The following is a 27,145-nucleotide window of genomic DNA, read 5'->3' as shown; positions in this document are numbered from 1 at the left end:
CTCCTCCCCGAGGACGCCACTCCAGGGCTCGGGACGCTGGGAGAGGTAGGCCTGCATCAATGCGAGTCATTAAGTGTTCACTGTGGCGGGGCTGAAGCCTAAATCACGCCACACACACACACACACACACACACACACACACACACACACACACACACACACACACACACACACACACACACACACACACACACACACACACACACACACACACACACACACCACATCACTGCCACTTTTGGTTTAGAGAGAGAGAGAGAGAGAGAGAGAGAGAGAGAGAGAGAGAGAGAGAGAGAGAGAGAGAGAGAGAGAGAGAGAGAGAGAGAGAGAGAGAGAGAGCGAGAGAGAGAGAGAAATTAAGGGAAATTAAAACAAAACCAACACCTTACTTTCTATTACCTCTTAGAGAATAGTCCCCACTCTGAAAAAACTCTGCAGAGTTCATTGAAATGGAAAGTAGTGTGTGTGGGTGTGTAGTTGGTGTGTATCCATCACTTTGAGGTTGATGAAAAAGCATTATTTTTTTCTGGATTAAGACGGTTGGAAAGAATTCAAAGGACGACGTAGCTGATGCCTTTGTTGTAGCGCTACTGATTCCAGCGGCTTTCTTCTGTGTAAGACCTCGGGAAACGCTTGAGCTACAGTCCCCCAGAGATCCCTGCTCTCAGGTGAGGACATTAAAGAAAGAGGAGTGAAGTACTACTGGGATTAAGAGGCGAGTCGGTTGCGATAGGTGGAGGGAGTTGGTGAAAGTGGGAGACATACAGTCCTCGGGGAAAGGCTGGTTAACTCTTGGCTAGAATTCTTCCACGAGCCCAACCAACCAGAGTTGTGATGCATCTTATCAAGACATGACACACATCAGCGCGTGCACACGTAGACACGCACGGACGCACACACACACACACACACACACACACACACACACACACACACACACACACACACACACACACACACACACACACACACACACACACACACACACACACACACACACACACACACACACTACATTTGAACGTTATTGTACATTATATCCAGCAAACAAAGAAAGGAAAGAAATCAGGAGCGGCAGAACGATGAATGTTCACTCAGCAGAGCGAGCAGACGCCTGCTAGCTTCTGCTCCTTTTGATTTCTCTGAAAACGTCTCGGAGACCTTGGAGCAAAATGCAAATGATATAAAAGATGATGCCATAGTCGGCGCGTGCTTGTTTCCAGTGTTGCTGGTATGAATCTCGGTGTTTGGAAGCAGAACTGATCCCATTGGACAGGCCTCTTGGCGGTTGGCTGGCCTGAGACCGGCCCTGTGCACACCGGGTGCCGGGAAGGTCATTAACTTCAGTTAGCATCAACACAGCACACCAGCCAGCCCCACGCCTTGAGCACGGCTAGGACCTCCACTGTACAATCGGACCCCAGGGGCACCGATCAATTATCTGTGTGCGTGCGTGTGTATGTGTGTGTATTTGTGTGCGTTTGTCTGTGTGTGTGTGTGCGCGAGCGTGTGTGTGTGCGCGTGTGTGTGCATGTGTGTGCGTTTCTGTGTGTGTTTGTGTATCGGTGCTTGCGTGCACATGTGAGCAACCCCCATCCACAGCCAACTTAAGCCTTTCCCCATCACAGCCTCTACCATCCTCTAACATCTTCATCGCTCCTGGCATGGTTTTTATGCCTCAGTTAGCCCAGCACAGTGCAGCTCAGCACAGGCCAGCAGAGTATCGGCCAGTCGAGCCTAGTGCAGCAGAGTAGAGACCAGTAGAGCCTAGTGCAGCACAGTAGAGACCAGTAGAGCCTAGTGCAGCAGAGACCAGACCAGTAGAGCCTAGTGCAGCATAGACCAGACCAGTAGAGCCTAGTGCAGCAGAGTAGAAGCTAGTAGAGCACAGCTCAACTCTGCAGAGCCATCCAACTGAGAAATCTTAGCGGGAGGGGCGTGTGTCTGCTTTGCCTCTTATGGCCTCACAGGCTTTGAACTAGTGTGCAGCGGGAGACAAGCAGCCGAATCCCTATTCATTATTCATTTTTGTTCTCCTTTTCGCTAGGGGTTCCCCTTCCTTTGCCTACTCTTTATGCGTCTAGAGTCAGGAATGCAAAGCACGGCGAAATATCTAACCATAGGATATACATTGTTCTGATCTTCTCCGTGGAACAGCCCTGTGTGTTTGTTTGTGCATTGGTATGTGTTCATCTGTGATTGCGCTAGTAGCTGAATATGAGCATGCGTGTCGGAGTGTGAAGCTTGCGGCCCCTCCGTGAGGAGATCTGAGCTTTACCGACACAGATTAATCCCCCCCAGCCCCCACACCCAACCTCCTTCTACTTTGAGTTTTCCAACTCCCACAAGCAACCACTGCAACTGGGGGAATTCTCACTGTTGATGTTTTAGTGAGAGCCTGAGATTACATCAGGCACAAAGAGAAAACAGGGGGAAACACCCTTAACCATTTTAACCATCTTAACCATCTTAACCATCTTAACCATCTTAACCATGCTCATGAGCCCAAAGCTGAGCGGTGGAGGAGAGTTCTGAGCGTTGGGCAGTGGCAATGATATGGGGGCTGGGGGTGGATGGGTAGGAAGAGGTTCTACAGAAAAATAATACAATAGAATATAAGATGAAGAGATGTACGGGAACAGTTCATTTTCTGGGACTGTAAACTTAGTTAAAAATTCAAAATTGTGAAATATGAACGTGAACTAGTTCATTTTAAAGTGGGTGAAATGAACTTTGAGCTAGCTCTTGCGAACAGTACACTTGCAAAACATTCCCCCGCCCCCCTGCCCATCTCTCATCACTTCCCTGATTGCCTCGCTGGTCATCGGGGTTACAGGAAGCAACACTCCTGGTGTGAGTCATGTCTGCTTTCATTACCGGGGAGTTGTCTTTGTCTGCGTCCGCTCTGAGCCATTAGCCGTCTGTGTGCAGGGTGAAGGCTATGATTGCTGTGTGGTTGTGTGTGCAGGTGTCCTTAGGCAGGCATGCAGACATTTTGATTGGCTTGAAAAGATAAACACCCTACCAAATTTCTAACTTCATAAAAGTTAGTTAGTTATAACTTTTGTGTTAGAACAGACCTACCTTTTTAAGGTTAAAGTTAAAAAAGTAAAAAATGACTGATACCACAATTTGAGGCTCTTGCTAACCATCACTTTACATTCTAAATGGAGCAGTGTCCTCATGTTAAGTGGTGTTATTAAACAGGTATTTTTACAATAATCTGGTACGATGAGAGAGAGCGCAGGCTCCTAAGTATACACCAGTAAACTCCCTGGAGTATTGCTGGTAGCAAGCAATTTCTCAGAGATGTACTTTCCCCAAATGTGTCTCCCTATATTAAATGATTGTTTGTGGCTGGTTAGATTGGTTGTGTGTATTTCTTCCAAAGCCATCACTCTTATCTGAGTCCTTGTTTGCATGTTTAATGTTAACTGGGAAGATAAAAGAGAGGCAATATTGGAAGGCAGTTTTTTGGAAACATATTGCATAGCATGCAAAGATGTAAATATGCCTTTTATAATCTCTCTCTCTCTCTCTCTCTCTCTCTCTCTCTCTCTCTCTCTCTCTCTCTCTCTCTCTCTCTCTCTCTCTCTCTCTCTCTCTCTCTCCCTCTCTCTCTCTCCCCCTTAAAAGTTTCTTCTTTAAAGCAATGAGCAACCTTGTCTCGTTTTCTCCCTGCTAATGAGTTTTGTAACAGCCGACCGGAGTGCATCTTTCATTATCCCTGGGCCCCATCTGGTCCTAGCAGACAGCCACGCTCAGACACCTAATTGCAGTTTGGAGGAGACAGGGTCGAGAGTGGGACCAGCGTTGAAACGAGCCAGTGAGGAGAACCCTACATGTGTGGACCTGCTGCTCTCTGCCCCGTCGATGGTGAAGACGCAGAGTGATTAAGCCGTCTGCTCCCTCAAATATTAGAAGGGAGATTCAATACAAATGAACCACAGCAAATATATTGTTTGAATGTTTATTTCAGGTACTGGTCTCGTGAAATGACATCATGTAGTACATTTAAATGGTCCAGCGACATATTCCTACTAATTCCAGATTTTTGCATTGTAGCATTCTTTTCTTTTGTGATATTTACAATTTTTATTTTTTTTTCGCATTGTAGCAGTTTCTTTTGTGATATTTATATATGAAGACATAATCTTCATCATCGTCACCATCATGCTCAATCGGTCGCTTAACCAGACAGGTGGAACTGACGCAGTTAAAGGCTTCTAATACCGGGATAGCAGCTGTCCCTGTTACGGGTTTAAGTATGATGAAGCTGGTTAAAGGGGCGATATTATGCCACCAGGTGTGTGTGATTAGCCATTACAAGCTGGTTGAAAATTGTAATTTTCCTGTTTTCACGACTGGGCGTGTCCACCTAGCATCTAGATGTACACTGCATAGATCAGTCCACCAGCATACCGAAAAAAAGGCCGATTTTCAAACGGCTTGTAATGGCTAATCACACTCACACCTGGTGGCATAATATCACCTCTTTAAGTGTCGATTGGGATCATTCGAACAGGCCTAATAAGAGATGGCAGATTGTGTCATGTACACAGTGCACAGTAAAAATTGCTGGGTTAAAAAATAACCCAACCTTAACCCAGCTACTGGGTCACTATTGGACAGAACACATGCTGGGTTGATTTGACCCAAGTGCTGGGTAACATCTTTTAACCCAGAATGCTGGGTTGTTAATTTGACCCAATCTAGTGGGTGAAATTAACTATATTGCTGTGTGAAATACTACCCATTAGCTGGGTTGTTTTTAATCTCATAGCCTTGCTCTCTCTCTATATCTAATATTTATATTTAGTTATTTTTGCATGTGTGTTATATTTTCATACGTACATTTAGTATACAGATACAAATATAAAATATAAACAAAATATAATAATGTAAAATAATTTCACATAATCATACTAACACAATTAGACCACTGTAAGTGTGCATTTTTGAAAGTATTTTACAGCCTCCCTCAAACATGCTTGACTTGTCTTAAAATCATCTCCGAGGCACAGAATATGAGGACTTGGCTGACTCCTCTCAGTCAGAGTCAGATTGAATGTACTCCACCATGTTGGTCCCCACCTGTTAATTAAACATCAATCAGTTAATGTTGTTTGTATGATTTGTACACTGGTAAAGCAAAACGTACAGGTTGCAAGTCCATGAGCATAACAGGTAGCCCGCGAGTTCACCCAGCTATTAGCGCTACGGCTAGCTAGCGAGTCAACCGTAGCTACTCACCAGCTAACTGTTGCATACTAACTTTATGGGTAGCTAGCTAGCAAGCTAACTGTTAGTGAGACATTAAAGGACAATTCCGGCATTTTGAACATTGAGCCCCCTTTCTGGTTTGTCTAGGATGAAATAGAGTGGTTAACACCGACATTTTGAATATTGGTCCTGTCTCGGGGTATTTGGCTAATTTCGAAACGCCCCTGCCTGCTTCACAACAGTTGGCTATGGGCATTCACAAACCTTCCCTAAACGTTCGTTTTCAGAAATGTGAAACTCACCGAGTGGTTAGTGGTGTTCGAGGATGTTCCTAATCAAGTGTCATAGCAAAATACAGTCGTATAATAATGTCGTGTTTTATTTGGCATTTTGTAAATCCATTGAAACAGAAACCGGACCGGAACCAGAACCGGAAAGGCGGGCTGGTTGCAGTCTTTTCGCTCGGTTCTAGCCCTACTGTTGGGACGGAGAACTGAGCGAAAAGACTACAACCAGCCCCCCTTTCCGTTTCCGGTTCGAAATTAGCCAAATACCCGAGACAGGACCAATATTAAAAATTTCGGCGTTAACCACTCTATTTCATCATAGACAAACCAGAAACCAACATACGGGAATTGTCCTTCAATACAATTGAAACATTAAACCAGGAGACGCTAAACATTAAATACAATATAAAAAAATAAGGGTTGTTAAAGCAGTTCAGTCTTGCAGGCCAGCCAATAAATGCTGATTTAAATCTTGGATTTAATATGAATCTGTTCGTTTATTTCAAAGTTAAATTGTGAAGTGATGTAAAGTTCATGCTGTTACCAAAACTCATTGAAAATATAAGGTAAATAAGTATTCACATTTAACCTACCATGAAATCCTGCTGCCTGCCGTTGGTCTGGTCTGACCACAAAGCAATGTCCAGAATGTTCCACAACCACCGCGGAACGATGGAATAGCGGGAAAATTAACGAACCAACAGCTGGGTCAAAATAACCCAACAAGATAATCACCATGCGAATTAGCCCCTTACCCTGCACAAACAACCCAGTGGTGTGTTCACAGTGCCCCAAACAACCCAGAATTTTGACCCAGCATAAATAACCCAGCAATGTGTTTACAAAAATAACCCCAGACTTTTTACTGACGCTGAAACTAAGGATATTGGTTTGAAATCTCTGCAGAACAGACCCTTGTAGGTGTTTTGAGGAGCAAGGAGAGGGTGGTGCTGAAGTAATTGATGGTGCGGAAGGTGAAATGAAAGAAATGGAGCATAAAGCGGAAGAGCGCAAAGCGGGTGGGGGTGGGCTTGGTGGAGGGAGAGGGCGGCGCTGACAGCCTGATCAGATGGAACCAGTGCAATGGGGGTGAGCGTGGGGGAGGGAAGAAGGCTTGGTGGGTGCATGGTCACGGAGGATTTTTCCAGGAGCCTGCGGCTTTTCAGATATGACACTCACACTTACTTAATCATACATATCGCTTTTAAAGAATCTGTGAGATGAACTTCATCACGTCTTTGATTCAGCAAATTCTTGAAGACAAAACGATGAGTTGGAGCGCCCCGGTGGTTCACTGGATAAAGGGTGTACCACTAAAGGCTCAGTCCTGACCGCAGCTTCCCGGGCGTTAGATTTCAGCTTATTTCTAAACTGTTGTTATAGACTCTGCATTGTGTATTTTTCAACATAGTAGTAATTCTTGAAGTGGAGATCAAAGCAACTTGACAGGTTGGATAAGAGTGTTGAATAGACGGTTTATCCCAAGATGTAATACAGTGAGATATAGACTTAGGTTGAATAATCTATTGTGTATGCGGTCGAGGAGCAGTTTCGAGACGTGTTCCTTGGCTGTCTATCCCCCTTTTCACCGAACCAAAGGGTTGGGGCGAGTATTATAATAAAGAAACGTGAATAACAAGAGAACAGAAGCAGTCTCACCCTTGATAAGGTATGGCCCTGGCTATGTCCCAGACAACCAGGTTGGTTCATCCTTGTTGAGACATACTGAATGGCGAAATGTTGGAAATAACACCTTGTATCAGTGTGAGAGGCACTGGCCTGTTCCTAGACTAGAAATGTGAACACAGAGAGACACTAAAATACACCACCATTCTACACAGGTTTGATTCCTGCTCGTGGTCCTTTGCTGCAAGTCCTCCCCTCTCTCTCTCTCCCATACCTTCCTGTCAATCTCACTCTATCATAAAGAATCAAAATGCAAAAAAAAAGAAGATGAGTCCAAACTGAGGCAGAGCGAGACAGAGAAGGACAGAACCGAGGGCAGTAGTACAATAGAAGATAAAGTAATGAACCTCCTCTCCCTGCATCGGAATGGAAAACTACTGCAGAGCGAACGAACTGAAGACGGGATATTTCTGTTCTTACATGAATAAGGAAGACAAACAAAGAAAGGTTTTGAGGTTGCCCTTTGAAAGAAGGGCAATATGACTAAAGCTGCCTAACCAGTAAATCACAGATGTTTAATTTCAACAATCAGGTCTGGAGAACTGAGGAGAGCCTTATGTTCTGTTTAACCTGGCCTGTTGAAGGAGTAACAAACCTTGAAATATACATTTTATGTAATCCTTTCACATATATGAACCCCCATTCGATGAGAGAAGAAACAAGATACAATGTTAAGAAACAACATGACAATAAACACATGGCGTAACAAATAATAAAAATACATTTGATTTATATATCGCTTTTCTAGGTACTCAACAACGCTTTACAGAGCGAACACAAATAGAAATTCATTGAATAAGAATGTATATAATTAAGTAGATAACAAAAGAGGAAGGGGAGGGAAAGGAAATAAGTTATGTGGTGAAAGGTTTTGAGAGCCTGTTTAAATGATGGGAGGGTGTTAGCATGTCTGATGTGGTTGTGGAGGGAGTTCAAGAGAGAGGGTGCGGCCACAGAGAAATCCCAGGTCTGAAGCTGAGTCCTGTGGGTTCTGAGTGTGTTTGAATCCACGAACCTGAGGCAACAGGTAGACGTGTGGTGGAGGAGGAGGTCGGAGATGTAGGGCGGGGCCAGATTATTTATGATGGTGATTAATATTTGGCGGCTTGAGGATGCGGGCAGCGCAGTTTATTGAAGATTTTGCTGGGTGAGCAGTAGTAGTCGAGTCTGGAGGTTATGAGGGCATGGATGAGGGTTTGAGGAGCGGCAGAGGACAGGGAGGGCTAGAGGCGGGCAACGGTCCTGAGGTGGAAGAAGGCATTTTTTGCGACCTAGCCGACGTGAGGTAGAAACGAGAGAGTGGGGTCAAAGACGATTCCAAGGTTGTGGACCTGGGTGGAGGGGGTGACGAGGGAGACATCGATGGGGGGGGGGGGGGGGGGGGGGGGGGAGTGAATAGGTCCAACAAAAAATTATAATTAATGATTGCTGCGCTGGACTTTCTCTTCGACCATTTTAGGAGAAAGACTCCTACACACATACACGTACGCACACACACCGCCACACACACACATGCACACGCACTAGATGCAACGTGCACACACTAACACAATTCACCTCAAACATGAATCCAGAAGCATGTAGGCAGAAACACGTACACCATACACTTGAAAAGCAAAAAATAAATCCACCCTATGTTGCTTTTTCGCTTAAGGTACCGGAACGGATTTAGTCTAAAACCCGTTTTCTCTATCTGCCTCATGTCTTCCTATTTTATTACTTTGCAGCTCATAACTGCTCTGTGTATTATATCGAGACCAGAGGTGTTCAGAGGTGGCGTTGCTACGCCTCCAACCCCCGTATACTCCCACTAAGAGCTCCGCATGCGAGACCAGGCAGATGGTTAATTACTGTCTGTCTCTGCAGCCTATTTACTCTCTTAGTGTGTTGGCGTGTGTGAGTGCGCCCCTGTGAACCGGCTTCATAATACATCCTCGCAGGCATCTTATTCCTGTCTTCCGCCATGGCACTCACGTGATGCATCATCAGAGGAGGGTGGAGGAGGAGGTGTGGGTGACCCAGCAGCGGACGCTGACTCCCGAGGAAGTGGGGGCTGCAGTGCAGTACCTAGCACCTCAAGTCTTCTGAAGATAGCCCCGTGTGACCATGCTGATGCCACAAGGTCACATGATAGACACCGGTAGAGACACTCGGTCACAGCACTGTACCAGGTTGTGGAGAGATTGGCAATTACTGTACTGGTTCTGAAGAGACGTTCTTGTCACAAAGGGTCAAAAGCCGGATAGATGGATACAGAACAATTAAAGCTGGTTTAGGCAATTTTTTCAAAACCAAAATATGCATAATTGCTGAATTCTCTTTAAATCCTGACAGCAATCAATATATCAAATCAAGATTACAGCAAAAAAAAAAGACGGTATCTGTGGTTGTTGAAGGCCTGTAGTAGGCCAGACTAATTATTTAATTCAGCCCTAATAAAATGATTTGATGGCTTACCTGTCTGTCTACCTACCTACCCGGCTACCTGCCCGCACTCTAGCCTGCACTCATTGTGCATGACCCAAGTCCTCAACAAGGCTTGGCAGAACATCCTGTTTCTCACTACAAAACAGGCAAGTCAACAGTCTCAACAGTCAATTCGAGTTTTCTGAACAACATCAGGCCTCTGCCATATTCAGAAAATTGCCCAGCCAAGATATTTAATGCACAATGCAAACTTGGATATGTTGATGGTCTGACTAGGATATTCTGAAACACCCATGTTCCTACAGTGAGCGCAGTGTGAATTCTTCCTCATTAGAATTTCAGTGGTCAATGTAACTAGTGTGTGTTTGGCGATGAGAGGTTGCTGTTGATTTTGCATTCATTCGGTAACAATAAAATGAGGATTCGAAGGAAATATTGTAACTTGGAGAAAATAAAAATATCTATGTATCTATTCACTTATTCTCTTGTTCTTATGGCTCACAATAACAAAAACAAATATAACCGCATGCGGTGATTAACAGGGTCCGAGCAAAATATAATTATGAAGGAAAGATGTTCCACTTAATGCAATACTGTGCCTCAGCTTTCAGGTGAGCTGCGGAGCAATGGCCGAATGTCATGTTCAGCTTGTTCATAATGCTCTAATCGGGATTCAAACTAAGGATCCCCTGTACAAATCATTATCCCATTGAGCCACTTATAATCCTGAACTGCAGCCTCATTCACATGGTCAAAATTTCTATTGATAAGCACACAACATCCAGAAAACTCAAAGCACACATTTCTCAAGTGAATTAAGGGCTTTCTTCAAATCATATACCTGAAAAATCTTTGAAATTCTGGGGAAATTAAACATTTGTAGTCAAGAACACTAACGGAAGAAGTATAAATATGGTTAATTATGAAGGAAAAATGGTTAATGAAAAGTTCCCTTTAATGCCATACTGTGTCTTGGCAGTCAGATTCTTGGAAACTAATGAGCCAGAATGTTGATTGCCTGATGAATTTCAGGTGCTGTTCAATGTTGTGTTTCTTAAATGTGTGGCGATGACAGAATGTCATGTTCAGCCTGTTCATAATGCTCTAATAAGTATTCAAACTCTCAACCTAAGGATCACCAGTACACAGCATTATCCCGTTGAGCCACTGACATTCCTGAACTACGTGCAGCCTCATTCACTTGGTGAAAATGTCTATTGATAAGCACACAACATCAAGAGCACACACTTTAACGATAGCCGTATGGTAGTTATATAATAACAAAATGGTCATATAGGCAAAATGGACGTTTGGCTTTTCTATGAAATTGTAGGAAAAGTAAACATTTTTAGAGAAGAAGACCAAGGTGAAAAAGATGCATCTGATTTTAGAGATTAATATGATGAAAGAATTTTGAGTCTAGGTCAATCTCGTAAGGAGAAATCTTTTTTTTAAATAGCGCAACCTTTGCACCTTTACAAACCTAAACACCCATGACCTAAATAGACACACACATGAACATTTCAAGTGCAGGTCTTGTGTGATCGTACCCGGCAGCATACAGTATGTGTTAATCTCTGCACAGGGGCCTTAGGAATGGATACAGAGTGTCACTGTGGATCCCATCTGCTCCTCCTCCCATGGTCTCCATTGTCCTAGTTTTAAATCAAATCAAAAGGGCCAGGTACTATGCACCTCCCTTCCAGCTGCTGCTGCTGTGTGCACTCATCAGTGGAGCATTAACGCCATGCTGGGCCCACAGCCTGCTCCAGGCTGCTTAAAAGGCAAAAGCAATTTAGCAGTACGAACATAAAAAGAGGACGCTTTTACAGTTGCAATGCTGTGTGATATGGTTGCTTGGAAGCTAAGCTTTGTGGGGCCCATTCAAATGAAACATAAAAGGGGTCAGGCTATTTTTTACTTTTGTATAGGCCTACAGTGTATACCTAGGGGAGGTTGGGGGCAGCCATGTATTATCTACTGAGCTATAAAGATGGTCAGTAGAAAGGCCTAAAGTAGACAACAATAATCTTCTGCATTTTGAATTTCTCGTGTCAAATTGACCCCAAACGTCAAAGTTGGACGTTTATTTGAACATAATAGGAGGGTTAAACGTTTGTAGACGGGCCTGACTATCAAACGTGATATCCAACCTTAACGACAGAATAGGTTGTTTGCATAGCTCATCCAAAACGACCCATATCGAAAGCCCCCTATTGAAGCAGCAATACGTCAAGGTTTACTGATGCCAAAATAAAATGGATGTAATTTGCTTTAATCTAAAATAAATGCGACATCTTTAGATAGTTTCAGTATTAAATTGCATTTTGATAACTTTCCAGGGATAAATGTGCTTTATGTTTTCGTAATCTTCAGTCAGTGAATGTATAGGATGTTAAATATGTTAGTTAATGCAACGTTTTCTATCATTGCATGTTGATTCATATTGATGCTGCTATCCCTGAAACCACTCAGCTTGCATGTTGTTCCTGGCATCTGAAATGGTTTGACCGCGTCTTGGACAGCAATCTCTTTCAGTTAACATTCATCTGTATTGATGTAATGCTGTATTGCTGCAATGCTGTATTCATTTGTATCAATGTCTTTCTGTTGTCATCTGTGTGTTTTGCTCATAAGTGCTATTTTATGTAACTGATGATGTTCTTCCTAACCCTAACCCTAACCCTAACCCTAACCCTAACCCTTTTTAAGAGTGACCCAGGGATGACATTTGTTATTCTATTTTGGAATGGACTAGGACGACATGCTCTTGTGGTGGAGTTCATCTTGGCTTTGCCTCACCGAAAATCCATGCAGATGCTTCATTTTATTCATTCATTTTGTTTAAAAGGATAATTAAATTAATGTCACTTTAAACGTTTTTCAAGCTGTTATATTATAAGGGCATTACGATAATGCCCTACAGAGCTTAACTAATTATGTGACGCATGGGGTCGACTATTCATTTTTGTTACATAAATAGTCCTGAACGTAACAGCTCAGATGACTACAGAACGAAAAGACATTGAATCAAACTAGATGCAAGCTGCACCCATATGAGTCACCATGGGGACGATAGGAATATTTACTTTAACCTAAACATATAAATTCACGGACTGAAGATTACAAAAACAAAATCCACATTATCGCTAGAAATGTTTTCAAAACACATCTTAATGCTGAAATTCTGTAAAATGTTGATTTTAAATCATTTTGTTTTGGCAAGAGTACCTTGACACACGTGACATATTGCGGTTTCGATAAGGGGCTAAAACGTTCATATGGTTCGTTTTGGAGCCTAGGGGGACTATTTTTATTGTTTATCAACACGGCGGATGCGCTCGCTGGAAGATAGCAAAAAGAAAATTTGTTTGACCAGATGCCATGGTTATCTCTGTGTCGTTAATTTGCAGTTGCGGTGTTAATTAGCAATTTTGTCAGCTTACTTTTACATTCAACTGTAATCAGAAAACGCGGTTATATGGTAAAGACCCTGTAGTATCTGTGGTATAAAGGTTGGGACGAATTTCGAATTATATATGTACACTTTATGTTGAAAGTATAGACCGTTGCGATTTCCATTGTAATGAACTTCCGTCAAGTTGGAAAGAAATTGGCAGATTCAGAGTTTGAATGGCGCGGTGACTAGTCTTCACAACGAGAGCTGGTAGGTTGTGAAAAATGAATTAAACTGTAATCAGACAATGCTATCATATGCTATAGACCCGGCCTAGAGTATCTGTGGCATAAAGGTTGGGTCGAATTTCGAATTATAAATGTGTACACTTTGGGCCCTATCTTGCATCTGGCGCAATTTACTTAGGCCCCGTCCACACCAGTGGCGGAGCCAGGGGGTGGCCGGGGGTGGCCACGGCCACCCCCCGTAGAGTCTCGGCCACCCCATTGGCCACCCCAAGCACCGGATCACAGCGGTCAAAAGTTTTGACGGCTGTGGAAAAATGCGGAACCTTTCTCGCACCGCTAGTACACTGCCGGACCCTTTAGCCGCGCGCAGCGCGCACACGTCCTGTATTTGAATTAAACGGCTCAAGCATGCCCTGAATGCCTGTTACCACCTGACGCTTCGACCGGCACCTGCGGCTAAGTGAAGAAACCCAAAACAGAAAGGTATGATATCATAATGGATGTTGTTTTTGTCTTCTAATAACTGACTATCCCACCCATGACTATCTATTTTGCAAAGTTTAGAAGCAAGGTAGATCGGAGGAGAACATAGTAAACTGTTAAAATTGCTATATGCTATGCTGTATTTGATAACTACGTTGCGAGATTGTGTACAGTGTTTTAATATAATCTCTCTAGTCTCTACACGTATTTGTTTTTGCAACTTCGGATCGACTTTCGATCAAGTTATTTGCTGTTAACTGCTATTGTTGCCAGAACGTGTTATGATTGTGTCAGGTATATACAGTATTTATGCTGCATTTTGGATAAGTGTCATTAAAGAGGGAAAAATAATGAAGAGGAAGAAGGCAGACATAGCGTCCTTCTTCAGGGCAAGTGGAAAGAAGTCAGCTAAGGCAAAGAATGAGGGTGAGATGGAGAAAAAACAGGCAGAGAGCGAGGATGAGGCGCCCCCAGAGAGCAGCAACTTAAATGGACCTCCAGGTATACAGTATAGAGACTCACATATAGTACAGCTTGGTATGAGGTTATCTTATTTACAATTGGCTTAAAGTTTGTCTACACACTAAGGTTGAAAGTGCATTGTAAAACGTATCAGTTTGTTTTTTCAGTACATTAAAGTATGGCATATTTGTATTTGCTACCCAGAGACACTTTCACTAATATTATACTTTAGCTTATAGTGTGTTTGTTAAACACTATATAGCATGCATTATAAAACCTTTAGGAAAATTACCTGTACACCTTATTGTAATTATTTTTGATGTTTCTGAAAGATTGATCGAGAGCAGGACAGAAGAGTCCTCCCTGAGGAGTGGCCCCAGTGGATCCCCAGGTAAATTGTCAATCTTACATTGTATGTTGTACTCTTCTGCTAACTTTTCATCGATATTGTCCACACGTTTATATTGTATATGTTTAATGCTGTAGAAAATGAATTTTAATCTTTTGTATCTGTGAAATACTTGGATAGTGGATCATTACACCTTGTGGAAAATACTTTAAACACCTATTAATGTTTTTAATATACATATTTAGATTCCCACAGAAGATTCAGACAGCGAGAGAGAGGAGCCTCCAACAACGAGTGGCGGCCCAAGGTACCTCCAGGTATACTCACTCTTTCACACATACTGGACACTTTAATTCCACTTCAGTTTTGCCCAATGTGATACAGTGGCCTGATAATTCATAAACAGGTATGAGTCATACCACTCACCGTCCTCAACTGGAGTAGAGTTGGATGAATGGCCTCAAATCTATAACGTTTTAAGCAGATTATAGTGTTCAGATAATCCATTAGATGTAACATGGGATAGTACACTCCAATGTATGAGTTTATCTTGATTGTTATTAATCTCTGCTGTAATTTAATAATTGAATATGCCTTTTTTTCCATTTTCAAACAGACATTTCCAAATCAAGAACCGATAGATCTTTAAGGACAGTCTTTGAAGTGTTCAGTTTTAATGAGATGTCACTGTTTGGATTCTCTGATATGTGTAAATGTGGCTCAAACTTGAATCTAATCTTGCAGAGTCCGCCTAATACCCATTGTGAATATGATGTTTGTTATTATGTGTTTGATAGATGTTTATGAATCGAATTGAAGAAAAATTGACACTGCTTATTTAAACAGGCTGTTAATGCTTGTCATATTTACATTTGTTGGAATTCAGCAAATTGTATTCAGGATGTTATTTTATTTATTTTCATATTTCTATACATTAGCTCAGTATTTTATACTTTTTGTTATTTAAAGATAAATCCATATTGTGATCAGACTTGATTAAAAAAAACATTGCACTTCTAATTTTGTATCCTTGTTTTGTATTCCTGATGATACACTGAGAGAATTGACTTGGCTTGTCGCCATAAACTGAGGACATCTCTACTATAAAATACCTTGCTGTCAATGCATATCTGTACAACCATTGTTCGACTCAGTCGTACAATACAAATAAAAACACAAATAGCAATCGGTAAATCAGCACAGTTTAAAAACAAGTATGAATACAGAATAAGTGTATATTCTTTTTTAAGTTTTAGCTTCTTTGTTACTTTGCCTTTAGGTATAAGAACAATTTAAATATATTGAATAATTTTCTATTGCACCTTCATCTGAATTCCGAATAATGTTGAGATGTTTGTTGTATGTGTCTTAAATAGCTCTGCATCTCCTGGTGAGACACATGCTTGCCACCCAAAAATTATCACTGGCCCCATCCTGGCCACCCCAATGGAAATTTCCTGGCTCCGCCACTGGTCCACACGAAGCCGATTTCATGGCGAAACCGCAAAGGTCTTGTACGGTTCGGCCTTCCGTCCACACGAAGCCGGCGAATCCGCTGACCGAAACCGCAAACTTCTGAAACCACCCTCGGAGGTGGTTTCAAATCTATCCGGTTTCGTTTTGGTTTCGTGTGGACGCCTGAAACCGACTGAAACCGCAAACCATGACGTCATCGCCCCACCCCTCGACCTCCTAGCCAATGGCTCTTAAGCCCGCGGAGTCTCAGAAATCACAACAAAAAAGATGATGGCGGACTACAAGCTTGTAATCGTTCTGCAGCATATCATGTCCCTTGTTGGGTTGCTAAGCCATTATTTATTGAGAATCTAGTTCGCCATCGTAGAAGAGCTGTTTGTTTGTGTTGTTAGTGGTTCGGGGGGCAGCCTTTATGCGCATGCTCGCCTCTTCTTCTTCTGGATTTGTGTACCAGAAGCAGCGCCCCTTATGGGCCTGGAATGTTTACTACAGCGTTTCTACAGATCTATCCGGTTTCGCTTGGCTTCGTCTTTACGGAGATACTTCGAAACCGGATAGATCGAAACCGTAACGGTTTCGCCCGTTTCGGCTTCGTGTGGACGGGGCCTTAATCACTGGCACATGTGTCGTTACTAGTTTGCAACTGGCGCAGAGCGTTCTTTTCCCTCCTGCGCCACGCGTCGGTAAATTAGGGAATGATCTTGCGCCCCAAGGGGCAGCTCGGCGAAAGGAGGAGGCGCATGCATAATGTTGCTTGTGCACATCGCGCATACACTTTGCTTCTCTCATCTACCTAGCCACACATTTTTTGTAAATTATTTGGGAAAGAACAGCTGATACCGTGTACTTTTAAATCAATGCATCTGCAAACACCGTACAGCAAAAACATATTTTCTTGACACAGACATCGTGTACATGCCCATAACTTTTAGGATTGAAGAGTATTTCATCGTGAGAAAACATTGTTTTACCGCGAGTGAGTGTTAAAAATAATTTATGAATGCGGGCGTGCGTGTGTGACTACATTGACTACACAAATCCTACATGTAACTTCAGCAACCCTAGTTACTTACAGAAAAACACAAAAGTATAATACGATTCACAAAAACATAGATAACATTTTTGTGGACGTCACATTAGCTCTCTGGCTCATAGCTCACTTATGTGGTATTTCTGGATTGCGTTATAATATTTTCCTGCATGGGCCCCACCAGAGTTTCCAAACCAAAATCGCCACTGATTCTAGTCCTTCTAGGACTAGTCTAGAATACCTCCCGTTGCCAAGTCGTAGCTACGGTCCGTCCTATTTATGTGAAAAACGTTATATTTTTGGATTGTAAAAAGCATGAAAATATAAATGAATGATCTTAATTTATTTTCCTTGGCAAGTGACCCCCGTAGTCTGGTGAATCAGGCAGCAGGGGGCCAATGAGCTCCTAAATTACCCCTGGCTTCCCTCTGGTCTCCCTCTGCTCGCTTCCTACCGGGGATGAATCTCCAAACCCTCCTCAATCTCAGGATCGCTGCGACACGGGTCCATGCTGAGATCTTTAGGAGGCAGAAATCGACGGCATGTGAAATGAAAGGCATGATATGATAACTCGACAGCTTTATGCTTCTACCGTGGCTAGCGCTAACGTGCAAAGTGCAAAGTAATGGATTTTGAAAGCATCTTTATTTTTCATCTGAATGTTTTTAATGATCATCATCTTTTAGCGACACAAATAGGCTATTCCCCATGACCAATGATTGGACTGTGGTTTTACTGGCTCTGTGTAGGGAAGATTATGTTATTGCATTATTATTACAATTTAATTGATGGTAAAATAATATTACAGCTGCGTATTTTCTATCCATATTAGAGTACACAATTATGCTAATTGTCAGTGGTTTGCTTTGATACTTATGACTGATGAAAGTGATTTATTTTCATGTCCATGGAAGACAAAGAGATACAAATAGATGAAAACTGAAAGAGATTGCTGTCCAAGACGTGGTCAAATCCATTTCAGATGCCAGGAATTCAAGACTAAATAAGTAGTAATCAACCCTAAACACAACTGTACAATCCACATCACATTGCAATTGTATTGAAAGTAATGTCCATAAAGGTTAGTTTCAAAATAAGAATATTGAAGTCGGCCTGGCGTCATATTAATATGTGCCCACAAACTGTATTATAAACATTAAACATTAGTGAGTGCTTATAGGACTTCTATCTTTCTTATTCCCCTTTATCTCATTGCTCATCAAAAGTACTGCAGTATAATACAGTGTCTTAGTGTCAACCATACCAGACAAAAAATCCATTTAGTTAAAAATGGTGGCAAATAGCTGGATAACCCACCGCCCCCCACACAAACAAACACACACACACACAAATTAAAAACAATTTCATTTATTTCTCTTTCAGACGTTCCGATGGCCGACCGGCAGCAAGCTGGATGGCAACGAGATATTGGAGGTGCAAGTGTTGAACTACAGCAAGGTCTTCACCAACAGGTGAGGCGTGGAAAAAAAGCAATCAAGATAATCCCATCCAACAACAGCTGACATGCAGCCTCTGTCTATCCATCCATCACAGTTGGGGAGCTATCAAAAAGACACAGGGCTTGTGCCATGTCCAATGAAGTGCACTGTGCAGTCTTTGGTTTTGGCCCGCGGAGCTTGTTCAAATTGAGTGAATCGGCGACGGCCCACAGAGAACCACCGGGCCAGGCTATGAGTGGACTTTTCCATCACAGCTTTAAGCAGGAAATGAAAGAGTGTTAGACCGGGATAATTGACGGACCTGTACAGTGAGCCACCACGCATATTAGAGAAAGAACAACAGGGTGGCCTGCTATGACTAACAGAGGGGCGGCCTAATTGAGATGGAGCAGGGTTGAACCTGTACAATCAACTGGGGACCAGCTTTTCTTCTCTTTAATACTTCTTTATTTTTTCTTATTTGTTCTTGTTTGTGTGCGTTTTTCGTGTGTCTATAGAGTGGGTTCCGGCATGTTTGTTTGTGCAGGTGTTTGCGTGCGTGTATGGGAGCATGTGTTTGCGTGTGCACACGTGCTCACAATACTAGGGTGAGGGTCCACTCACCATACAAATACTTGGTGTGTGTGTGGGGGTGTGTGTGTGTTTGTGTGTGTGTGTGTGTGTGTGTTTGCTTGCGTGTGTGTGTGTGTGTGTGTGTCCCCTTATTATCCGTGTGCATGCGTGCCTGTCCAGGTGAATAAGATGATCAATGATTTATGGGGCTTGCCCACGGAATATATTTGAAAAGCAAACAGGATTAATTGTTTGATGCTTTGTTTGCATGGCGCCTGTTTTTATCACTGCTCACAGCTGTCCCCTCAGAGCAGACTAGTAGAGCCCTGATAACACTGATCTAACCTATAGTTACTGGTCATAAAGAAGGGGATTACTACTTGAATGTTGATAATAATCTCAGGTGAAGTGTCTTCTGGCTCTGGAGCTATACAGCGATGCTAGGATAATGCTATGTTTGATTAGTATCAAATATGCTATGATAAATGTAAGCCGTTAAGGTAGGACAGACAGCATTGGACCTTAAAACATACTTACTCAAAATGGTGTTGTTCAAATAAATGGTTAAAAATAAACAGATGAAAAATGTAAGTTTGTCATTGAAAATGCAGTTAATCTGCTAATATGTAAATTGTAATGTGTATTCATTAGATATATTTAGTCAATATTTATATTTTTTAATATCACATCATTACCATTCATTATTCATGCATGGGGGCCCCTGGTCAGAATGAAAGTGTACAAATATAAATTTGTAAACATTTTGCTATGACAACATTAATAAAAAAAGGGATATATTTATTTTTTGCCATGATGAGGAGGATGTCAGATCAGGCTAAATTTTGAAAGCATCCAAATGAAATGTGTTTCATTTTCTTCAGCACAAGAGGCGTGATCAACGGGCCTAGTTAAACTGACTGTCTTGCCGTCACTTCCCTGTCGTCATTGTGTTAAACCAGCCAATAGCGCGCTAAGGGAAACAGCCAGCTCTTGAAACGTATCGGAAGCAGAAAGAAATGTATTGCTCTTCTCCAGGCCCTTGTGCAGGGCGAACTCAAATCGCCGGCAGAATGGGCGGGGCTACCCCGTCTACCAAAACACGTGACCAGTTCACTTGCTTCAGCTGTCTGCTTAGCCTTGTGGAGGACTTGGGTCACGCACAATGAGTGCAGGGCAGAGTGCGGGCCGGGCAGGTAGACCGGTAGGTATGTAGACAGACAGGAATGCCATCCAATCATTTTATTAGGGCTGAATGAAATGACAGGCCTTCGACAACCACAGATACAGGATTATTTTTTGCATCTTGTAAGAATATTTGATTTATTGATCGCTGTCAGGATTAAAACAGAATTCAACAAATATGATTTTTTTGCTAAAATAAATTGCAGACAGCAGCTCAAATGTTTCTGTATCTGTCTATACGGCTTTTGAGCCTTGACTTTGTGACGGGAACGTCTCTTCAGAACCAGTTCATAACATGCTAGCCAATCTCTCCATGTCTGACTTGCCACATGTTACTGTGATTGAGTGTCCCTATTGGTGTCTATCAGTCATACTGTGTTTCATTCGACTTTCAAAAACTGCCCCCACCACTGACTGACACGCAAACGCACATACAAAGGGGGGCACACCCTCACGAGCAGGGTTGAGCGTGTGTAAATAATTCAGGAGTGGTCGTAAACTGTGTTGTCCTCACACCTGGTCCCAAGGGCCAGTGGAACCGATACCTCTCCCTGGCTGTGAGGAGGGGGTATAGAAACACACAACACGCTTAGAACACAACTGGGATGAGCTGGCTTGTATTACATAACACTTGCACATACAATGCCAGTCCGTCTCCCAGCTGGCAAAATTAACACACACAATTTATCACTCATTTCCTCTATTGTCCCTGGTCTGACGGTCCGTGGCCGCTCAGACAAGCTGCTCGATTCCTGTTCTCATCCTTATTACAGGTATTGATTGAACAACTCCAATAGGGAAGCAGCCACTGGCTTACAGTTGTTGAATTGTTACACAATTGCTGTGACACATTCTTTCCTAGATAAGTTATCAAATAGCGTACTGGGCGGTCTGAGGGAACCGAGGCCCACTTGGTGTGTACAAAAGACCAAAAAGTTTTGAGGGTGAAGGGGAGGTGCAAATCCAACTGATCCAAGTTCTGGGAAGGTTTCCTGTGAGGGGTTATATACCCCGGAGGCCGGTTGGACGTCAAGGGGAAAAGGGGTGGGACATAGGCAGCACACACAACAGGTCCCTCTTCTGTGGTGTCCCTCTTCTTTGTATTTCTTAAAGCTTTGGCTCCTCTTCAAGGCCGCTCACCGTTCTCTCTTGGGCTGTTACCGTCCTCCCTTTGGGGAGAGGTTGTGTCTGCCTTTGTGGCTAGGACATTGGCTTGTAGCCTAATGGCCGGCAGGAGTTCCCCATTGCAAACCATGCAGGACTGACTGGACAATACTGGACAATACGGATTGTCAATAACTTGTCACAAACTCCCAGTTTGTCTCTCTGAGGGAGAGGGCCAGCGGTCTGATCCCCTTCTCCCCTTATGGAGGGTCTGGGGCATCTAGGCACTCCACAGTATGCAACACAACAAATTATACACATTTTACTTTCTCTACTTCAGTTGCAAGTATGTTGGAAGGACAGATGTAATGCTTTTGTAAAGGGGGGAATTGCTACTGTTTTGAAGCATGTTTATGAAATTGTATCGATACGGCCAATTTGGCTCAGCGTGTGTGAAGCCCATGTGGAAATACTTCCTAGAAAGTCCTTTGATTACGAAGTTTAATTGTATCACTGGAACATATGTTTTATAATGGCTCATTACAGCTGCAGCTGCTGGGACATGAGGACAATGGATGAATGCAGTGCTGATGGTGTTCCAGTACAACAGACGACCTGCCAAACTGACAGCACGGTTGCAAAGCGCAGTTTGCTTCAAATGTGTTTGAAATGGTTTACAGTCAACCCGGTCCCTGTGAGTTTGTGACAGTTTGAATACTTGCCGTGGGTATTTTGGAAGCCTTCGCAGTGCTTTCTCTCCATTTTATCTTCCCGTATGAGCTTTGGGGGTTTTCTTTGACTCTGCATCCCACTGAAGGAAGATAAGCTGGTGTATAATTCATGCAGAGAGCGCTCAACCAAAGCTCCTTTCCTGTCCGCCTCAGTATCTTCGCTTCTCCCTCACTGTTTTTAGTTTTTCCTCAAATCTCTCTTTTACTTTCAGCCAATTTATTTCTTGCTTTCATTTGTGGTACATTTTCCATTCTTTATTTTTTACTTTTTGCCAAGCTCGGTCCATGTCATGCATATAGTGTAACTTCTGTCCATTAAAATGGTATAAAGGATGGCTATGTGTTTGTCAAAAGTCAAGAGTTTTACAATTAAAATCGTCCAGATAAGCAAAAGCTGTTTTACTGTCAGGTTTCTTCAATCATTTGCTAACATCCTTTTTTTCACAATCCATACAATCCTATATTCTGGGGATTTTAATCAGATGATTAATTAGTATGCAGTAGGTATTCAATGCAAACTTATTGCATGCAAAGGATCAAATATGCCATCTGGATGGATACTTTGAGCAGGTTAATAGAAAATTTAATTTCGTTGAGGAAATCATCCCGAGCAAACAGCTCAATGTAATGGAGAAGAAGGAAGTAGGAAATCATTCTGGAGTGGGGAGAGCTGATGCTAAACACACCGCTCTATCAAATGATATTAACACACTTTCTCAAGCTACATTTGTCTTTATTGATATACCTGTGTGTGTGTGTGTGTGTGTGTGTGTGTGTGTGTGTGTGTGTGTGTGTGTGTGTGTGTGCATGCGTGTGCTCACAAGTTGGTGTCGATCTGTGCATTAGGTGAGCCTGGTCATTGCATTGTACGGTCCATCAGAACCTTTCCTCTGCCAATAGAAGCTCAATCACGTCCCAGTCTGGTGTCCATTTCCCTTCGACACCCTTCTCAAAAACAGATTAGCGTCTGCTTCCCAGCAGGAGCGCTGCCTCCAGGAGATACGGAGCTCTGGAGCCATTTCTACATCCTCAAGGCCTCTTCTCCTGCTCATACACAACACTCCTCCTCATACACAACACTTCTCCTGCTCATACACAACACTCCTCCTCATACACAACACTCCTCCTCATACACAACACTCCTCCTCATACACAACACTCCTCCTCCTCATACACAACACTCCTCCTCCTCATACACAACACTCCTCCTCCTCATACACAACACTCCTCCTCATACACAACACTCCTCCTTCTCATTCACAACACTCCTCCTCATACACAACACTCCTCCTTCTCATTCACAACACTTCTCCTGTTCATACACAACACTCCTCCTCATACACAACACTCCTCCTGTTCATACACAACACTCCTCCTCATACACAACACTTCTCCTGCTCATACACAACACTCCTCCTCATACACAACACTCCTCCTTCTCATTCACAACACTCCTCCTCATACACAACACTTCTCCTGCTCATACACAACACTCCTCCTCATCATACACAACACTTCTACATGATCCTCAATGAAGCACACACACCAAAAAATTTAAATGTAAGATTAATCCAGGATAAAATAATGAGAATAGAGAGAAGACAGAAAGGGAAGGGAGACGTTAAATTATATAGCGGATGAAAGTAAATGGTTTCATCAATATTGAATGTGGCCTTTTGAAGTGCTAAAATGTGAGCTAGAACACGATAGGCCCTGCCAGTTTCAATTATTCAGCAACTTGTAGCCCTGGTACAATAGCCATAAAGGACGGTTGAAGCCATTTGCTTTGCAGCCAGTGGTCCTATCCATCACCATGGATACCATGTGTTTGGTGAGAAGGAAGGAGGCTGGTGTGTTGTATAGAAGGGCGGTGTGAATGGGGAATGCAGAGAGGAATTGGCCAACTGTGGGGAAATCCATGTGGCTGTTGTTGCAGTATATCAGTTGTTTTTAGAGGGAAATAAGGACAGAGAGAAAGGAAGAGGGGGAGGGGCAGCAGGACTAAAGTGGGAGGAATGCAGTGACTGTGCGATAAACAAGATACCTTTTTTAATTAACTTAAAGTAGCTTTATTTGAGCTTTTCTATAGGATAATGAAGATACTTTCAGAATTGTTTGCCTTAATATTGTGTGCACACAAATACAAATATTTACACAAAATACGTGGGGCCCTATTTTAACGTTCTGAAACGCAAATGAGAAGTGCGGAACGGAAGTCGGAAGTCAATAATTGTAAATCATTGAATTAATTACTGCCTGGTAGAGGAGTTATGTCTATTACTAGTGTAATTACTTCATTTGTACAAACAATTAGGTTTGTTGCTAATACAAATGCTCCTAAAAAATTAAGTGAGACTAGCTAGCAGTCTTTGTTCTACCATGAGCCAAGATCGGCATTATGCATATGTAAAATATTAGACCTATTTCTACACTGAAGGGCAAGGCGCGCTTGCCCTTCAGTTCTATTTTGGACTAGTTGTAGTTTTCTCAAGTCCTTTTTCGCTGCACTCGTCCACACAGCAGGACAATAGTCAAGATGGGACAGAACCAGTGCCTGGTAACCTGGACCACAGAGGTTGATGTTAAGAACCCCGCACATCTCCTGATCGCCGATAGCCCCCTCCAACTTTTCTTGGTTATGTTGTTTATGTGAGTAGACCATGACAGATGACTATCCATTGTGACACCAAGCAGCTTTGTTTCTTCCACCTGCTCAATTTGTATCCCGTTCATTGATAAATTGAGTTTTGGATTTAGTTGTAATATATTGTGAGCCTAATACAATGCATTTTGTCTGTGAGATGTTTAAGACCATTCCGTTATTCTTGACCCAGTCTGATCATAAAATATTTGGCCTGTTAAGCCCTTTAAGACTGTAATGGTGATAAAGGGCTATAAAATAAAATTTAATTGAATTGATATTAGTTGCAACTCTTTATTCAGAGTTGCAGACAAATCTTCCTCAGTGGTAGCTGACTTATGTAATGTTATGTCGTCAGCATACATGGACTACTTGGCCCTGTTCAAGACCAATGGTAAGTCATTTGTAAAGATTTTTAACAGTAGCTGCCCAAGGCAGCTCCCTCGTGGTATTCCAGACTGTACTTATTCAGTATTAGAGAGACAACCATTAAAAAAACCTCTGTGATCTCTGTGATCTTCTGGATAAATAGCTCTCTATCCAGGTAACCGCAGAGGATGACAAACCGTAGCAAGACAGCTTCTCTAGCAATAGAAAGCTTCTCTAGCAATAAATATACATTGCTATGGACTGCATCATGTGTTACTTGTGTAGTTTGTGTGTGTTTAAACCGATGGGTGCACACATGCGCGCCCGCATTCCTTCATTCTTTTAAACACTCATTCGCAATCAAATACTCATTAATCCTAAAAGTAATGGGCTTCTACACGATGTCTGTGTCAAGAATATATGTGATTGCTGTACAGTGTTTGCGGATTAATGTTTTAAAAGTACAACTTCATACCCCTGTATCAGCTGTTCTTTCCCAAATAATTGAACCAACTTATGTTGCAGTTCCGACCTGCCATGGTATGTCAAAATAGCAACACCAACTGCGCTATTGTAGTTCACTTAGACCAGGTATTTTTCCGTCAGTTGCACAACTGCTTTATCGATCTGTGAGATAACACCATGTATCATTTGTGGCTCTGCTTTTCGCCAACACACCTCTCAGGGCGCAAGTGTAGTGGCGCCAGTTTGCTTCGGGGGAATATTAGCTTTGGGCAAACTAGCAACGATACATGCGTCGGTGTAGAAAGTCAATTAGGCTGGGTGCAAGATGGGGCCCGTAATGTGTGCATTCCATTGTGTAGGTGCGTGTGTGTGTGTGTGTGACTGTGTGTGTGTGAGTGTGTGTGTGTGTATGTGTGTGTGTGTGTTTGTGTGTGTGTGTGTGTGTGCATTGTGAGTGAGAGCTGGGTGTTTCCGTGTGTGTATGTGTGAATCTGTTTGGTAGTATCTGTTTGGGTGTGTGTGGTTTGTGTGCGTGTGTGGGTGTGTCTGTGGGATGCCCATAATGTCTAGATCATATTGGGGTGAGCTCATTCCCCTGCTCGTCGGTCAAACCCAATAAAACCTTGTTGCTGCTGCTGAGGAACTCACACATTGTGAGTCATCGCCCCTGAGAGAGAGCGGGAGACAGTGAGAGAGAGCGACACACGCACGCACGCACGCACGCACACACACACACACACACACACACACACACACACACACACACACACACACACACACACACACACACACACACACACACACACACACTATTTGTTTCTTAACAAACATCTACTACACAGCATAGAGAGAGAGCATCTCTCTGCGAGAGAGAGAATGAGAGAGAGCCAAAGGGTGTCTGTGTGTTTGTGTGTGTGTGTGCGGGAATATGTGTGTGTGTGTGTGTGTGCAGGCCTATGCGTATGTGTGTGTGAAAAGCGTGCGTATGTGTGTATGTGTATGTGCTTGTGCGTGCGTGTGCGTGCGTGCGTGTGTGTGTGCGTGTGTGTATGCGTTTGTGTGCATGCATGCGTGTGCGTGTGTTCATGCGGATACGTGTATGTGTGCGTGTGTGTGCTGGGAGAGGCAGCGGTGCTGGTCTCATCAGCCTCTCAGTCTGCTGCCCGGGGCTTCTCACTTCACACATCAGCTCACAGCCCTTTTCTATTGTCCACATACCAATTAAACCCAGCAGAAGACTAAACGAGAAAAAAGAAAAAAGAAAAATGGACAAACGGACAAATGGGTGCCGGGTTGTGAGTGTTGTTTAGTCGATTTAGTGGAAGTTATTTTGCCTCTGGAGAGAAGATCAGCACCGTTGAGGAGGGGTTGGAGTTTCATCTTGTTGTTCTTCAGATGTGGAGATGTGTTTTAAATAAGTATGTGTGTGTGTGGTTCGTTGGGTGGCTGGGTGTGAGGATGTGTGTGTGTGTGTGTGTGTGTGGGTGTGGGTAAGGGGGATGTGTGTGTGAATAAATTGAAAATATGTTCAGGCCTGGATAAAACAGCAGTTCTGAATGCTTTAATGCGTTTG

The 27,145-nt window shown here is 42.9% G+C and overlaps 1 protein-coding gene and 1 long non-coding RNA gene across 7 annotated transcripts in view; both read left to right on the top strand.

Annotated features, from left to right (window-relative positions):
• Nucleotides 1-27,145, top strand: part of otofa (otoferlin a) — an 82,610-nt gene that overhangs the window by 5,091 nt on the left and 50,374 nt on the right. For all 6 annotated transcript variants that reach the window (XM_030345776.1, XM_030345777.1, XM_030345773.1 and 3 more), the window contains exon 3: nt 18,452-18,540. In XM_030345776.1, coding sequence (XP_030201636.1) covers nt 18,452-18,540 — 89 coding nt within the window. The remainder of the gene's footprint in view (nt 1-18,451; nt 18,541-27,145) is intronic.
• On the top strand, nt 13,519-15,189 carry LOC115534653 (uncharacterized). The gene is made up of 4 exons (XR_003974347.1): nt 13,519-13,751; nt 14,546-14,604; nt 14,808-14,879; nt 15,179-15,189. It is a non-coding gene; the product is annotated as an uncharacterized LOC115534653 (long non-coding RNA).

The sequence above is a fragment of the Gadus morhua genome, chromosome 21, assembly GCF_902167405.1.
Source record: "Gadus morhua chromosome 21, gadMor3.0, whole genome shotgun sequence".
Classification (NCBI taxonomy): Eukaryota; Metazoa; Chordata; class Actinopteri; order Gadiformes; family Gadidae; genus Gadus; species Gadus morhua.
Note: the sequence above shows the minus strand (reverse complement) of the source record. Positions and strands in the feature narration are given on the sequence as shown.